Source organism: Bacillus rossius (genome assembly GCF_032445375.1).
Source record: "Bacillus rossius redtenbacheri isolate Brsri chromosome 4 unlocalized genomic scaffold, Brsri_v3 Brsri_v3_scf4_2, whole genome shotgun sequence".
Classification (NCBI taxonomy): Eukaryota; Metazoa; Arthropoda; class Insecta; order Phasmatodea; family Bacillidae; genus Bacillus; species Bacillus rossius.
This window is the reverse complement of record NW_026962011.1, coordinates 39,626,016-39,644,118: the sequence shown is the minus strand read 5'-3', so window position 1 is coordinate 39,644,118 and position 18,103 is coordinate 39,626,016. Positions and strand designations below refer to the sequence as shown.

Genomic DNA, 18,103 nt, shown 5'->3' with positions numbered 1-18,103 from the left:
TAACAATCGGTCAATCGACGTGGAACTGAAATAGACTCACCCAACCACGAAACTGAGATGATGCTACAGTTTTTTAACTTTCAGCTAGTCGCGGAATCTTTTCGCGTAATATGCATGCCCCTAACAATTAATTATATGACAGCCCCTCAACACCACCTGATCGTGCACTGCAAAGGCCATCTTGGATGATACTCACAGCCACTATCTGAGGTTCCCTGTCAGGACTGATGCCCCGACACACCTGGAGACCCTACCATCAGTTAGGAAGCTACTCCTAATCGTCATGTACATTTAAAAATTGCTTGGAGCTCAGCCTGCTGGGTAAAATATACCTCTGAGTGTAGGCTTGCAATACGTCCAGGTTTGACAGGGGCAGTCCCGGTTTGAAGCTGTTGTCCCGGTGTCCAAGCCGGTTTTGTCCGTGTCCCGGTCAGCGATAATTAACAGCCAAAAAATGTATTAAAAAAATGAAAACAGGTTACCAGCCAATATAGCAGCTCTTTAATCACTTCTCTGTTCAAGGTGTCAACTTTCCAAATCTTGGCAGGGTTTTAGAATATATGTTTTGTTTGCCAGGTACATCGGCAATTGTAGAAAGAAAAATTTTCATTAATGAACAACGCTTTGGGGAGACGACAGGGATTATTTTTTTTGACATGAAAAGTAGATTTGCATCTCTATTGCTCAGACTTTTATGAACTTATTAAAAGTAAAAAATACATGTTAAAAGAATTTTATTCAAGCCAATTGTATGAACTGTTTGGAATGGGGAAATAACTTTTTTTTTTGTTTTATTAACTTATTAATACTAATGATAATGTAAATAATTTTAATGTAAAACATGATAGGTCTACAAAAAGGTTTTCCGAAAAATGTGTTTATCTTTATGGGAATTTCAAGGTTTAATTTTTAACATAATGTTTCCCCCAGGGGCTGCCCTCCTCCTCCTCCCCCCCCCCCCCCCCCACCCCAGGTCAATCCGCTGTCCCGGTTTGGCTCGGAGAAGTTATGGCAAGCCTACCTCTAACTATAGTGTACCGGTGGGGTCTCCAACTACTCAAAGTTCATTCATTCGCTATATTGACATTATGTAGAATAATTTTTCTATACTCTAATAATACCTTTACGTATTTTTTTAACACTTAAATTGTTAGCATTTAGGAATTATTTTGATAGCGTGCTTGCGTTCCACTTGGCCAACGCGACTGTCCAGTTTAGAGATGACTTATTGGCTTCAACAGTTTTCAAGCCGTAGCAATTTGTTTTAAGTTTTTATGGTGAAAGTATGCCGTGGTTAAGGAATATTTTCACACGTTAAGAGCTTTTCTAATACATAGTATGGTGACAGTATTATTACAATTGTAGTCCTCAAAAATGAATTCAATACCAAACGTTAGTGACTTCACAGGGTAACCTATTTGTTGCAGCTCGTCACTATTAACTTTACGTGTTACACTAAATTATATACTATGCTTTATGAAGCCAAATTTTGAAAATGAAACGTTAAAAAATTGCTACTGCCTAAAACGGTCAAAAACTCGTTTACTTGTGTCAGGGCCGTAGCTAGAATTTTGTGAAGCAGGGTCCAGTATAACCATTAAAACATTTTTTATGAGCAAGTTATCTTTTTGAGTTTTAAAAGAAAATTGCCACACTAAAAACTCAGGGAACGGTAGACTTTTAGAAGTCAAACTTTTACACATAGAAATTCCAGTTATAATTTTGCTTGAGAAAAGAAACTGGAACATTTTATATGTTGGTTTTTATTTAATTATTTCTAATACTCTTTATTAAGTCAATTGTTATAATTTTTCCGTTAAAACAAGCCATAAGCACAATATGTATTAATGTTATTTAATAATAATAAGTTTGTGTGAAAGACGTGCTTACAACTAACACGTGTGCAAACCGGCATTAAATATGGACTTCTTGCAAACATTTCCTGCCGCCTCTGTGTATGAGGAAATGCATTTATTGTAGCCCAGTGTAAGGATTACAATATTCCTTCCAAATAAAGCTCTATGTAATCTCTGTAATTTTCTTATTTCCTTTCACTAGGTTTTTTGACGTGACAACGTCTAATAAATCGATGAACGCCGGCTGCACGCTCGAAAAAGTGTCCCGTTACGCACATTGTTCCGTTACGCTGTGTCCCGTTACGCTAATTGTACGCTTGCGCCGCATCTATTCTCTCTTCCACTCGACTGTTTATAAAGTGAAGTGAAAAGTTAATGTGGTTTTCATTGCGTATTACAACAATTTCGGCAATAAAGGTTAATTATTCTTGCAGCTAAAAAATCTGATTACTAGTATGATTTCAAGTATTTATTCTTTTATTATTAAAATAAAAATGATTCAATTTTATTCATAAAAGTATGCAATCATTTCATCAATGTTTTGTTATGACGTTGTCACGTTAAACTATCGTCCGTAAACCGACTTTACAAACGACTAATTTTTTAAATTATTATTTAAATCCTTGATGGGAGGGTACACACACAATGGCTGCGGCTCTGCTCGTGTGCGCGACGGCTCTGAAGCCAACCTCGCGGGCACCTGTCGCGTGACTTCCTTGTTTCCCCTGGGGGGAGGGAGGGGGGGGGGTAACGTGCTCGCTGCAGGTTGCACAACTGACCGGCCTTGTCGGCGACAGCAGCTCGTCCAATCAGGCCGCGGGCTCGCGCGGCACCAACTGCAGGAAGTGCCGGTGCTGGCGCCCGCATGGCTGTTGTTGGTCGGACACACGGGACCCTCGACCGCTTTCACCTGCCTGGTTTTACAACTACCGCCACCCCCCTTTTTTTGTTGTTACTAAAAAGGAAGTAGTACCTGCAAACCAGGGGTTTGCCGTGCATTACTGCATGGCGTAGGGACAACTGTATTTCGCGATTTCATTTCATGTCAAGGTATTTCACAAAACACGGTAGCTTTTTCTAAGAGTCATGGCTAGACACCTGCAAAATTCGCGGATTCATTTCGCGATAGGCTAGCATCAAAACAACTATACCTTCGTACCGCTTCTGCGATTGGCCCACATTTTATCCGGGGAACTGTGAGCCAATGGGAAACAACACTAAACCAAGAAAGTGCCGAATTACGGACAGCCTAGTTGAGACGTCTCACGCGTCAGTAGCCAATGAACAGGTGTCATTTCCGCGAGTATTTAAAGGACTGTGGAGTCTATCCTAGAGGTCAATGTATTCGCGAAATACAGGTGTCCCTAGTCATGGCAAATTGTGAGGGTGCAGCAGTACGGTGACCACATTCTCATTGGCCCCGTCAAGAGCGGGACGACACCTCTCACTGACCTCAGCCAATAACCACATGAGAAATGCTACAGTATTTTGTGAAATACCTTGACACGAAATGTATTTGCGAAATACAGGTGTCCCTATGCATGGGTGTCGCCTTTTTTCCAACTGATGGTCTGCTTGCGTGACACTTAACATATTGACTGAAGTGTACAGACTAATATATATATATATATATATGTGTGTGTGTATGTATATACATATATATATATGTGTGTGCGTGCGTATGTATCTGTCTTTCTTTATTTCAGTTCTCGCCAGTGAAGTGTAAACATCTAACCTCGATAACGGTAATGAGCAACTCATGTCTTCTAATGTTGCAAATAAACTTATAATACCAAAACTCCGGACACGAAATCCAGATTATATAATTCTTTAAAAGAATGTCTAGCGTGATGAATATACGGATCAACAAGATATTCGCTTGAAAAGTACATACCATAACATCTAGACGCGAATCACACACTTAATTTCTGCGCTCGCCGCTAGAATTCGCTGTCCGAATCGTAAACGTTGTTTGCCACCATCATGCATAAAAGACTTGAAAAAAAAAATACTAAACCCCGACTTTGGATCTGATGCTGTTAATTCTACAGCACTGACATAGACACAAACCCTGACCAGGCGGGAGTGCGTGTGTATCCTTGGCAGGGATAGTGGCAAAAGGAGGGGGGGAGGGGGGGGGGAGGGGCCGCCTGTACAGCCGAAATATGGCCACTAAAAAAAACTGCGCGGATGAGAAAGGCCAACATCAAAAATTAAGTTTTAAATGTAAATAAAATATAAAAGTACTTAATTTTTTTTTACTTAAGTAAAAAATAATAAATTTACAAACATCTTACAGTATTTATGGAATGGTGTATTAACGGATTGGCGTATTGAGTATAACTGCAAAATATTATACTTTGGAATTTATTTTTTTGGCAATGTTGAATCATCATGGTAGCAATGAATAAAACACGGCTCTCACGTGTACATGTGCAGACGTGTGCTAGTGTGTATTTTTTTTTTTGCAACTGAAACTGAAGTTATGATTTTCAACACTCATACTTTGCGGCTATTCAGTTTTTAAGTTTTTAAATTTTAACATTGTGTTTTCCGTATTCGAAAATAGATAATCTGAAACATTTGTGGTTAATATTCCCAACAACGAACGAGCAAAAAAAAAAAAAAAAAAAAAATCAAATAGCCATTATCATTCTAAAAGTTAACGACTTTCAGGTTGTTAGGTTGGTGATAAAAAGCCGCTCAGTTCGCTGATTTCCAAACAAAGCAAGAGCGTTTTTCGTAGCGCTGAGTTGCAGGTGTTCCCCGCTGCTCGTGGGGGAAGCCTAAGATGTACAAGTTCTGTCCCTGCCCGAACACGCCCGAATATTCACCTTCGGCCAACCTCGGGGTTTATTTATATATATATATATATATATATTTCTCTGTTTATTTTAATGTAGACTATACTAACCTAACTAACCGTCCATAGTGTTTTGAAGTGTTTTAATGTAGCTAACCTAACCGACCACTTTTAATATTCTAATTAATTTTTCCTGCGCAAAAATAAAACGAATCCCGAGGTTGGCCGAAGGTGAATGTTCGGGCGCGTTCGGGCAGGGACAGAACTTGATGTACATCTTGGGCTTCTCGCCTCGCGGCCAGTGTGCTGAGCCTGGGACGGCGCCGGTGAGGCAGTTAGCGCGGCTTGTTGCAGACGCGGCGAGCCAGGCGTCGCGACGCAGCGCCAGCCCCAGCGTGCGCAGCCTGCACCGCCAGGCGTCGCTGCTGTCGGAGCGGCTGGCGTCGCTGGGGGCGGCCCAGGGGGGCGGCGACTTCGTGGTGGCGGACGTGGGAGCCCACCTGACGCCGCAGCAGCTCGGCGTCATGGGTGAGTGGCCGGCGCCGGCCGTAGGTAGAGACCTGTAACATTCGTGATTTCAAATCCCTAAAGGATGGACTCCATGATTAGAGACCCGGAAATTTCGCAGATTCGTCTGGCTTCGGAGTGGAATTGAAGGTAGTAGGGTGTGTTCAACCCATGTTTGCTTTTCCCTTTTGGTTGATTTCTTAGCGAGAGCATGTTTATCCTCGTTAATCCGCACTACCCGATTCGCTTACTTCTCTCCTAGCTGGGCGTCGTTGGCTCACGGTCATAGAGGGGCGTGTCCGAGTAACTGCTGGCCAATCGTGAACACAGTGCGAGAGTGTGGAGGTTTGCATTCTAACTTGCGACTAAATGAATGCGCGAAATTTCCGTCTCTCTATCCATGATCCTCTATGCACTCGTGCAAATTACATCTGCTGATTGGTTACCGACTCGTAACACCTGTTGACTGGAATGATCGTGATTCGCTAATTCTTCTGTTAAAGATTTTTTCATTGGCCCAGAGTCCTTCAGATAAACTGTGGCCCGATCACCGAAGCAAAAATAATGTCGAAAGTATTTGGACTCTATCCTATCGCGAAATGAATCCGCGAATTTTACAGGTCTCTAGCCATAGGGGAAACGGATAAATTTACAGGAAAACAACCTTCATTGATAGTAATGACAAGGAAACATAATTATCAGCTCAGCGTTTTGAGACCAAGACTTAAACTAATCCCCGCGGGATAAATCGCCCCTCTTCTCCTCGCCACGCTTCGCGCCAGTGGACGCGCACCTCAAAAATCGCGATGGCGCCAAGAGCGACACTGGCTGTCGTATCACACGCCTTTTCGCCTTTACGTGCCAGGCACCGAACAGGATTGCATTCTTGGCGCCTCTATGGGACTTCAAGCCGCGACCCTGTAAATTTTATGATGTAATATTAAAGATAAAGGCTCCCTGCGCGTCCCTATACCACTTACAATAATCTGTTTGGAATTTTTTCATACCTAGAAACATCTGCAAGAACATCCGTTTTAACCTTTTTCACTGTACAAAAAAATAAACGTTAAAGACTAAACCATGCGAACGAAACTTGTATGGACAAAAGCAAATTCTTTATCGGGCCCCTTAAAAAAAAAAATCATGAACGGTTTTGTAAATGGCTCGTTAACACCCGGAGCTCTGCCTGCCGCGTGGTTTGACGGGCCAGCCAGGCGGCCATCTTGAGCCCAGGCCATCCCAAGCAGTGGCGCAACAACAGGGGGGGGGCAAGGGTATTTTTCCCCCCCTTCTGAAACCTTGAAGTGGGGGCAAACGGGGGCAAAGAAAGTGCTGTGTAATCAATTTTTACATAATAAAACTGCTTAAATAGCACCATTTTCCACCTTGAAATACAAATTTTCCCGGGGGAGGACCCCCGGACCCCCTGCTTCAATAGGCGGGGATCGATGATTCTTTATAAAAAGGTGTATTGCCCCCCCCCCCCTCCTTTGGAAATTTAGTTGTTGCGCCCCTGATCCCAAGCCTGGGCCCAGGCCGATACCCCGGGAGGGCCCGCTCCGTCCTAACGGGAACTGTCGCCTCGACACGGGAACACGGAGGTATTCCCCGCCACTTGAACACTTATTCCTGGTTGTCGAGTCCAAACAGCGCTGTAGATCAGCCCGAATGACATGTGCGTCTTCCCGGGCGTGTACCTTCCCGATGTGAACACAGCCTTCTGCCTGGCGTGGGTAGAAATATACTCTCCAGCCACGCTGTTTTTTCGGTTTTTGGTGTTCAACTGTTTAAGGAAACTTGGCCGTGGGATGGCTTGTGGAATGGGAAAGGGGGAAAAGGGGTGGAAGGGGGGGGGGAAATTACCGTTCTACAACTTTATGCACCGGCGACCTGCGTTGCTGCGAGGAAAGTTTTTTTAACTAACCTGGCTCCTTTCTTGATGCGGTCCTTACGAGTTTGGGCAGGTCTGGTCCGGGGCCGCTGCATCTCGTGTCTCGAGGAGTGAGACACCTGTACGTATACCTGTACCGCATTGTTGTCTCGTCGGGGGAGGTGATTAGGGAGACATTTGCGTGCTGTGGAGGAGTTGGCTGCGTAGCATTTACCTATTCACCGTTGTGTTTGATGATGATGGTCGTGTACCCTGTGTACTCTGTGCTATTGGACTTTAATTATCATCAATAGTGAAATAGTTATTGTTGTGATAGAATAAATAAATTAGATTATGTGTGTGGTACATATTGAAAAATTGTGGTTTAATTGTTAATATATTGGGCTACCTTCATCGTAGCGAGATAATATATATACCAGTATTTAATTAAAATCATAACCTTTAAACACAAAACGATTCATCAAAATCGGTTAAGTAGTTTTTGCGCGATACTCGAACAAATAAACAGACAAACAGACGAATATTAAAATATTTAATAACAATATAAGAAATTGAATAAAAAAAGCCTAGTAGTAAACTATTTTAATTCAAAGAACTTTTAACTCATCGTCTATATGGATTAACTGCGTTGTTTTTGCTGAAAAAAAAAAGGAGATAAATAATTTTGAGGTTTCATTGTTTAAATATATTTGATGACATGATGGTACTTTGTGTGGTACGACATGAAGCTCGTCTGCTGTCAGGCGGACCACACTGGAAACACTCTGGTAGCCTCCACTGCAGGCTCACATGCCACAGCGCCGCGGGGACTGCGGTGGGTGGTGAAGATGGATGTCGGAAGGGGTGCAAGCAGGGGGTGCAAGAAGGGAAGGGTTGGTAAGCAGGGGAAGTAATGGCCCGTGTAGGAGCCGGCAGGGTAATGAATTTTCAAGAACACGTCAGCACATGTGGTTTATTAGAGCTTCGTGGTCCTTCGGAGGTTAGGATTCTTGTCCCGGGTTGGAGCTTCATGTAGGGCGTGAAAAAAAAAAAAGCAACTGGCATATCAAACATTTTTTTTTTCTTTTTTTTTAAAAATCACTTTTTCACTATAAAACACGATGAAACCCTCGGAGGTTACACGACGGAACCGAGACAATGAACGCTACAGTCTGTTTCACGCTTAGATTGCAGAATTAAATGTCTGAACACCGATTATTATTTCACAGGAGGAACTATTTGTAACAGTCAGCCACTATTAATAACAAGGCATTCCATGAAAGTATGTACAATTCTGAAAAAAGTCAAACTTCTTAAAATCAAATTATATAAACAAAATGTTAGCAAACAAACGGTTGAAACCAAGATGGCGTCTTTAGTTGCATCTCCGTAGAAATAAAAAAAAGGAAATTATCAGATGATGCTCTTGATGAAATAAACCAGCAAAATAAATATCCTTTGTTCTCATTCAAATTTTTATTCTACAAAAGACATTAAATTCTTTTGACACAGTTAATACATTTTATTTACATTACAAAGTTGTGTCTGGAACCTTTGCGCTCTATGGCGTGCGTCTGGCAACAGAGCACGCCGGAACAAGGACGGCGCTAGTGGCAGAAATCTTGCATTGGGAAGAGACAGTAAATGCCCATTTAATTGCACACTGCAATCTAAAGATGACCACGAGGCCTAGTGTTCTGGGCAGCCAGCGAAGACGCCGCGCTCCTGTTGTTCTGTCCAGCCCTCTCGCGTGACCCTGGGCCGGAGTCCCTAACTGTCACGTGTTCGATGGCCCTCGGGATGGACCTGATGCTTCTGGTCATTTGTTCATCGGCTGCTTGCCCATCTAACTCATTCCAGTCTCGAAATACCCGCTTCAGTACATGTCAAGTACGCCTTCCGCCCCATTGAAACGTCGAAAAATTCACTCAGTTTAGAGTTTGACATTCAGTTAATTTGTCAGTTTGTAAGAGATTTATTTTAACCTTTTTTTTTTTTTAATATTGTATGTAATAATAATATTACGCTATAGTTAAAAATAATAAATGTATAAATATTGTATTAAAATATATTTTAGTAAATTGTATTTATTTCATAACTATAGAGTATTATTTCGACTAGAATGTACACCTTGACCCACGCATTCAATATTTGATAAACACCAAGTATAGAGACCGGAAAAATTCGCGAATTCATTTCGCGATAGGCTAAAATTCAAATAGTTGTACCTCAGGGCTGCCTCTGCTATTGGCTCACGACTCGCCTGGATGACTCTGGGCCAATGAGAAACACTCAACCAAAGCTGTATCGAATCACAGGCTGCTACGTTGTGACGTCTCACAAGACAGCAGCCAATGAGTGGGTGGCATTTGACCGTTTGTACGTAGAACAATGGAGTTCATCCTACAGGTCATTGAACCCGCGAATTTTTCCTGTCCCTAACCATGTATCAGTGGACGAATGGACTGAAAAGTTAAGCCTTGAAGTTTGTGGTTCGGAGACCACTGAAATCGGTAAAGGCGACATTGGTATGCGCAGCAAATGACATGTTATCTCTACACGAAATGTAATGTACTGCCGTGCGGTATTTTTGCACAGCTGCTCTGGCTGTGTTGTTTGAAATTGCCTAGAAGTGTTCTAACACAGATCTGTGGAGTAGGTGCATAGATGTTTCGAAGAACCGTTTCTAGATCGATAACAGCAGTGTGAAAATAAATTGCTTGTGTTTTTAAAAGGCTTGGATTTTATTTACACTACATACAAAATGTCTTGAAAGATGGTACCAGAGCTTGTTCAAAAGCCCTCTACCCCCCCATCCTCCCCCTAAAAAAAAATTCGAAACAAAGATATGCATAATCTGAGTTGTTTCCGGTGAGAAGAAGAAATTTAAACACTTTTTCACAGCGCGTGATTCTCGTTTGTTCGTTTGTACAGTGATTTCGCGATCGACGTCGCTGATGGACATTTTGTTGGCAAAGCAGCTGCGCGTGAGCCGATATGCTCGCTACAGGGCCCCGTCGCGTCTCCGCCCCCAGCCCAGGTTCCCGGGGACAATGGCTGCTAACTACCGCCGCGCCGCCGACCTGGTTTGTTTATTCGCGCTGCTGCTGCTGTTGTCGCCGCTCCCGTTCCCTGCCTTTCATTCCCCCGCTATCCTTTGTTTCCTCCGCTGTGACGGCCATCCTCCTCTAGCGCCTGCGAACCGTTTCTTTCATTTGTTCCGAGTCTTTCCTCCTCGCATAAGACGTCCTGTGACGGCCTCCCGGTTCATTAATTTATTTATCGCTAGCTGTGCTGTGGCTCAGTCTGGTTAAACGGAAAAGAAAGAAAAGAGATAGCACACGATTTTTTTTTGTAAGTTGTTTGAAGCAGGTACACATACACAAAGCATCTCTCCATCTCTCCATCTGTCTATATATGTCCCTATAAACCTCACTTTATTTCTCTATATATAAAAATCTCTTATGTCTTTATATCTCTATGTATCTGTTTATACATGTCAATCTATCTCCCTATTTATATCTCTACATATCTATATATCTCTACATATATATTTAATACATCGCTCTATCTCTGTATATCTCAGTTTTTATCTCTCTATACCTCTCTGTATGTGGGGCCTCTTCGAGGACGAATACGGAGACGAAGGGCGGGAGGCATGCGTACACAAAGCATCTCTCTATCTCTCTCTCTATATATATATCACTATAAATCTCACTATATTTCTGTATATATATAAAATTCTCGATCTCTTTACATCTCTATGTATCTGTGTTTCTATTATATATCTCTCTACATCTCGATATATATAATTATTCGCGCTATCTCTCTGTATATCTTCGTTTCTATATCTCTATGACTTCCTATGTATATATATAACATATCTATATTGTATTCATATTTTTACCTGTCACATATGTGACATAGTGTATGAAAATACGCGCGTATACGAATGCAGCGTTGTCTCAAAATTTGAAAGCAATCGGTGAAGAACTTCCGGGGATTAGCTATTTTTTACAAACATAAATTTAAATTTTTATTTGTATAGACTAGCGACCCGCCCCGGCCTCGCATGGGTGATTGCTACCAATGTTGTGTCTTTTGTATTTAATAAGTCTGTACGTAGAACTACCAAGATCTCTTAAGTGTACGGTGTTTTAAAAAATTATGTACATACTAACACGTACTGCCCATAACTAAAGAATTTATTTGTAAACAATGCTATCAGATTTTTTTTTCTCATGAGATAACATAAACATATTTTGTTTAGAAGTCACATATGAATATCTCTCAAAGTTCAAATCGGTCCCTACAATATTGAATGTTTGACCCTGCGATTCATTTACAAAACATCTAGATTTCTCTACTTTCTTTAAATATAATATGAATGCATAAAGAAATTTCTGAAGAAATTATTAAATGATAGGGGAAACAGCATCAAAATCCATTGCGTAGTTTAGAAGTAAGCAAAAAAACACAGCCGCGGATAGCGACCGTTTTTATACTATTTAGAGATGATTGATTACCTCTCGTCGACATCGACGTAGTCATAAATGTATAACGACGACGTCTCAACTCTGATTTGTTGAAGAAGACCATGGCCTGCAGTAAAGAACTATCCCAACATTTGCCTAAATAGATTTCGGGACACCGAAGAATACCGAAGTCAAGATGACTCTACCGCTATCCGAATTTAGAACCTCCTGATGTGGGTTCGGTGTCCTTACTAAGATACTAACTAGTTATTACCAGAGCGTCACTGCGCTACCTTTTAATCTCAACCTGTTTTTTTTTGTACGACATGAAAATGATCTGCAGTTTATTTGTGTATATTGTTGTTTATTAAAATTATTTATTATACTTGTCAGATAACTAAATACAACAAATTTTGTTCTCAGATAAGAAAAGTTAAAAATTTATGAATTAACTGATAAAAGTAGTAGTTAGATACCAGGAAATTTCGGAGATGCTTAATAACGTCAAGATAAACTTTTAGTAAGTTCTCTACTTAGCCGCTTACTTCTTCGTTGTCTTTTTTTGTTTTGTGACGAACTTCGTTTCTTTTGGCCTGGCATGCTCGTTATTTGCTCACTGTGCTGTGGACCAGTCATCAAAGCAACGCGAAAGAAGAACTTGCGCTCGAAATCCACACTTACGGATGAAACGCCTCCGCGAAGCAAGAGGTGAGCTCTGCTTTTGTAGTCCAGGGTGTCCATATTCGGAAATATGGAAAACCAAGGATAAGCCAGGGACTTCACTTTGAATCCAGGAAAAGTCATGGAAATTCCCCAGTGATGGTAATTTGAGGGGGAAAACGTCATGGTCCAGCCTGCCAACGCCCAGACTGTTAAAGCATGGTTTTTTTATTCAGATGGTGTTTCAGTACATAGTCATACACACTATAAAATGGGTATGTGTGGTTATGTTTACATTTTCATTGGTTTAAAAAAAAATTAAAGAAAGTGGAGAGATAACTAGGATAGCGATGTGGATGATCGAGGTTCGATTTTATTTCTTTCTTTCAGAAATTTGCAAGGTAGTTAACTGATTTTTTTTTAAAAAAAAGTTAAGGATATTAGAAATTTTGGTCAGGGAAAGTTAGGAAAATTGTACTACAGGTTTGTGTGGATATCCTGTAGTCGTACTGCAAATAACGTGCATTAGAAGCTTATATATATGTATATATATGTATATATACATATACACACATACATACATACATACATACATACATACATACATACACACACATAACCCCTTCCCGGGATAAAATGCTGGTGACGTCCCTGCCGCGAAACTTCATAGTCTCATATAATTATAAATAGCGTGTGATTTTTTTTTATCCCTGTTGGTACTACTTGTTCCAGCGCCGGTCTAGCGGCGCCTCGTGCGTGCGTGCGAGCTGATCGCTATGCAGCCCCGGCGACCGTCGCCGGCTTGTCCGCGGACACCCCCTTCTCCCCCTCCTGCCGTGTGTGGAGTGAACGACCCCGGAGACACAGCCTCCCTGGACCCCACGTCCCCGCGCGCAGAACAGCCGCGCCTACAGAGGAGCAACTCCCCCCGTTCAGGCTTGTTTCAAACTGCTGATCGGCCTTCGCTGATCGGCTTCTCCGGATGATCCGGGTCAGATTCATACACATTTTATTTAATGTTCACATAAAAAATTTTTAAACTACTTTTAGCAAGAACGTAACTAATAAGTACTACTATTACTACTACTACTGCTGCTGCTACTACTACTACTACTAACCCGAACCAGAGACAATCGTTGCATCTACGCTTGACTCCTAAACAGCATGGTGTGCGATAAGTAACGCGAAGAGCTGTCAAGAGCCAACAACAGCTGAAGCGCAAATGCGCGCACCAGGGGCCAGACTGAAGTAATGTGAGAGCGGTTTCCAGCCCGGCCGCCCTCTGCTCATGGCGTTGGTGTCTTTTAAAGAAGTTTTAACCTCTCTCCTTAAAAAAAACTACTACTACTACTACTACTACTACTACTACTACTACTACTACTACTAATAATAATAATAATAAGTAGGGCCATGCATATTTCGCGAAAAGATTCCGGAGACTAGTTGTAAGTTAAAATACTGTAGCACCGTCTATGTTTCGTGATTGGTTGAATTTTTTTCAGGTAGGTATGTATTGATTGATACAACACCAATCACAGTAGTTCAGTGCGAAATTAAACGCTTCCTGAGTGGCTCAGTCATGAAAAGTCAACGTCTTCTCTCGCAGACGACCGCCAGTCGCAAGGAAGAAACCGCTGGTGCGGGTATACCTTGTTGCAGTCTAGTAGGCGTTCAGATTTATTCGCGACAAATGCCTGCCCCTAATAATAAGTACCACGACAACAGTTTCACTTCGAGGACGTGGGAAGGAACAACGTAGCGACAGTCTTGTAAGTTTGTGCTCCTCCTGCTGCGACGCCACGGCTAGTTGATTCAGGGGACTCTGGGTCAGTGGAAGCAGCCAATCGCGAGGCACCCCGGCTGGGACCCAGCGAACTGGCGACGGGTTTGGCCTCGGGCGTCGCAGAGGAGTAGTGGAGTCTACTACTGTAAGAGGTAATTGAACCCGGATTCCTGACAATGAAGCTTCGATACGCTCGTTACGTCGGGATGTGTTCATTGTCTCCTCTCGATTGGCGGGAATGCAGCTGGCAGCGTGTCCTGTCTCCCAGACGCAGCGCGGGTTGTTCAACAAGGGCGATAGCTAGAGAGACGGAATTTTCGCGCTTTCATTTAGTCGCAAGCTAGAATGCAAACCTTCGCACTGTGTTTCATGATTGGCCCGCAGTTGTTTGGACACGCCCCTCTAACGACCGTGAGCCAACGCTGTCCAGCTAGGAGAAAAGTAAGCGAATCAGGTAGTGCCAAATAACAAGGATTAAAAATGTTCTCGCTAAGAAATCAACCAATGGGAAAGTAAACATGGGCCGAGCACACCTATAACTTTTAATTTTATCCTGAGGCCACAGGAATCCGCGAAAATTTCCGGGTCTCTAGCGATAGCCATCCCCACCCTCCTCCCCCTCGCAAAAAAGGATGACAAAAAACAAATGTACTCCAGGTCGCGTCTGACCTCAGGGTCGGAAGAAAAAAGAAAACTGGTTATTTTGGTTTAAGCCAATTATTATTTTTTATTACGTTAGTTATTTTGGTGCTCACCGTGTTCAAATGAAAACCATACAACATCCCGCTTTCTGCCACTCATGATTGATGATTGAACCAGAAAAGTTATAACGTCAAAGAACTGAAGTCCAACCTATCTGCACATCTGCCTATGACTTGACCACAGAATTTGAATTCACTATTTAATATATATATATATATATATATATATATATTCATTTTAGAGGAGTATTTATCTGGGTATTATTTACAACTTATTCAGATGATTAAAATTATATAAATAATTTAAATTAATTAGTATATGAATTTTTGTTCCTGTAAGTTACAAGCAACATTAATGACCAAACTTTTGTTAATAAAAGAGAGGAATTAGGCATTTCATTAAAAAATTTAAATATTCTAGTTAATTTTTATTTTATTAAAACCAATTGGCGTAAACCATGGTTTATACCGTGTTTTTTTTAACCATTGTTTAAATCAGCCAATCCTGTCTGACCTATGAAGTTGGGTCAGTTTTGTTAATGTATTATTTTAATTTTTTTTTTAGTTTTATTGTATTGTAAATTTTTAAACTCTGTAGTATCAAAAATAATTTAAAACTTAATTGTTGGTAATGACTTTTGAAGACGTCAGAAATTCGTTGAAATGGCTTTTAAATGATTTTTTTTTTTTAACTTTAGTATTCGCCAATTAACTAGGTGTTAGTTCCGTGCCAAACACCCCCCCCCCCCCCTTCCGGGAATCTGTCCTCCCACAGTCCGAAGATGGGATACTCTCGTCGCTCCAGAAGACACTCCACGCACCGACACCCTGTACCGAGGACTGGTCGACTCGCCGTGACCCCGTGCATTGACCTCGATTGGCTGTCGCGCGGACGGCGAAGTGTTTGTGCTGTCCAGACGCCAATGAGCGCTCGCGACGGCTGGCGTGGCAGCGCGGGTCCGTAGCGGCGGCGACTCCCGCCGAGGTTGGCTGTCTGCACCTGCACAAGGGGACCAGGGGACCTTCAGGCTGATAAAGTCTTAGGGCTCAGGACACAGCCGACTGTCTGGTCAGCTGAGTGCGGTAGAGGGGCTGAGGCGGCGACTATGCTGGGTTGGTTTCCCCGGCCCCTGGTCGGCTCCTAAGCTCTAACATCCTCCCGATCAACAACAGGGAGTGATCCCTAACAGTTATGTATATTAAAAACCTCTGGAATGATTTTAAAAGATAACTATGCTCCCACACGACCCTTCAAGGGCGCATATTGGGAGGGGAACGTTGAGAAATGCCGGCCGCCAGGTCGGAATATATCTGTCTGCACCTGCACCAGGCTGTGGGCGGAGTCTACAAGAAGACACTTCATCCATAACTCTGCTCTCTCTGTTCATGGACGTGCCCAAAGAAACTGTGCAAGCCGAGATGAAAGAACTGTTTTTTTCTCGTTTCGTAGTTTTAGTGATAATTTCACGTACCAGTCAATCTCCGAAGGAAAAAAAAATAGTGCGTGGAGTCCCTCCTCGCGGAAGAAGTGAAACTTCGTAATGTGGAAATGAAAATAGGAAGGGGTAGAAATTGATTTTCAGTGAAATAATATTGTATCAAATCAAACTACAAAAACAAGTAAATGAAATAATGAATATTATAAATTAAAATAGAACAATAAAATAGAACAAAAAGTACGTATTTCAGCTAATTTCACGGCGCTCACACTGTTTACTTCGCTGCATAGCAAGAATACCACGCGCATGTGCTTGGAATATTGGACGCTACTCGTTGCTAACTCTCGCGCCGGCCTGTAACAGGCATACTACGCGCATGCGTTCGAGTGCTACGCATTCACTCTCGCTCTGTCTCTTTCTATTCCCCATCCCCAGGAGCGTTGAACGTTTAACGCAACAGTGCTTTCATACCCCCTCCATGGTAGCGTTAAACGTTTAACGCAACCTTGTTGGTAGTCGCATTAGAAGTTTCACTTCAAAAAAAGGACCTCGATGCTCTGGGTTCGAAGCCCGTACAACTAATGGATGCCGTTTTAGAAGTTTAAGTTAGATTTTACTGAGTGTTCCATGGGCGTAGATCCCGGGGAACCTCCCCTCCCCTTCCACCTGCGCTCAACAGGGGCAGCCCGCTTGCGCTTGCATGATCGTAACTGTGAAACGGTTATGTCAAAACTTTTTGAATGTGTAATACAAAGTTGTCCGTCGCTTATTGCATGCTCGAGGTCCTAGACCGCCTAGTTATTTTGAACTTATTGGTTGACCCTACGCGCAAAACCCTTGGGCGCATAAACCCGAGTCGTCGTCCCCCCCCCCCCCCCTTTTTCCCCCACAAAATTTGTTTTCCTTTTTGCTGTTTGAAAATAAAATAGATTATACCCGGTTTCCAACGCTGCGGTGTTACCTTAGCTTTCTTCAAAAATCCTTCGAAAGTTACTCAAAGATTACAGTCTAGAATTTAATTAAGGCTCAAACAACGACTAAAAAGAATGTTTAGAGCTTTAACTCTGCTGCTCAGACCGCTAGGTGGTATGTAATGTAAGATCCAATATTTCATTAAAAAATATTTCATTGATGCTTCCAGTGATGCTTCTAGTGATGCTTCCAGTCGTGGAGTCAACATCGGGATGGGTGCGCATCGCTAGTCAAGGAGAGAGTTTTGAAGCCTGAAGGAGATTAGTTTAAATTTGATGTAAGCTTATTACTTTGTTAGTAATAAAATAATGCACCGTATTTTTTGATAACATCTCGTGTACTCGTTATATGTATATACTTTAAAAAGAGTAAATCAACTACCAATTACCACCAAACAAATTATTGACGTTCCATTAAAATACTATCGGTATGTAAATAAAAATGAGTGGTAGTTAAATGTACATATTTCCGTGATGTCTTAATGACACATTTTTAAACTTTGGTGACTCATCAGTAATGTATTACTTAATTTGCGAATCTTGGTGTTACATATAATGGAAGTTTCCAGTACAACTAACTCGGATTTTAGAATAAAAAAAGAAGCTAAGAATGGTTAACTGATATCAATACAATTTTTTTTCTCTAGTGGAACGGATTAATTTCTTGTAGGTGTATAAAGAAGGCGTGTTTAAAGAATTCTTCCGTGAAGTCGCCATCGCATATAGCTGATACTATCTACTTAATAGGTATTTCAACTTCACCCTTCCTTTTTTTTCACCACCACAACAGATAAATCTTACTATCCAAGTATCGCCAGCTATACGCGAGCTTCGTAGTCTTTATGCATTATTCGATTTTATTGCCAGTGCTCAACGGATATAGCCTGTAAGGATGGAAGTTCACGATATATAATTATATAGCTACATAAGAATAACACAGGCATTCGCCCTTAAGACTCGAACCGAACCCAGGTAGGTCTTCTACCGACCGGCAAATTTAAGATAAATCGATTGTTACGCATAAAGTGCATTATTATT

The 18,103-nt window shown here is 41.8% G+C and overlaps 1 protein-coding gene across 1 annotated transcript in view; it reads left to right on the top strand.

The window, feature by feature from the left end:
* The window catches only part of LOC134541927 (mitoguardin), a 232,757-nt gene that overhangs the window by 29,790 nt on the left and 184,864 nt on the right, over nt 1-18,103 (top strand). The window contains exon 3 of the mRNA XM_063385679.1: nt 5,014-5,187. Coding sequence (XP_063241749.1) covers nt 5,014-5,187 — 174 coding nt within the window. The remainder of the gene's footprint in view (nt 1-5,013; nt 5,188-18,103) is intronic.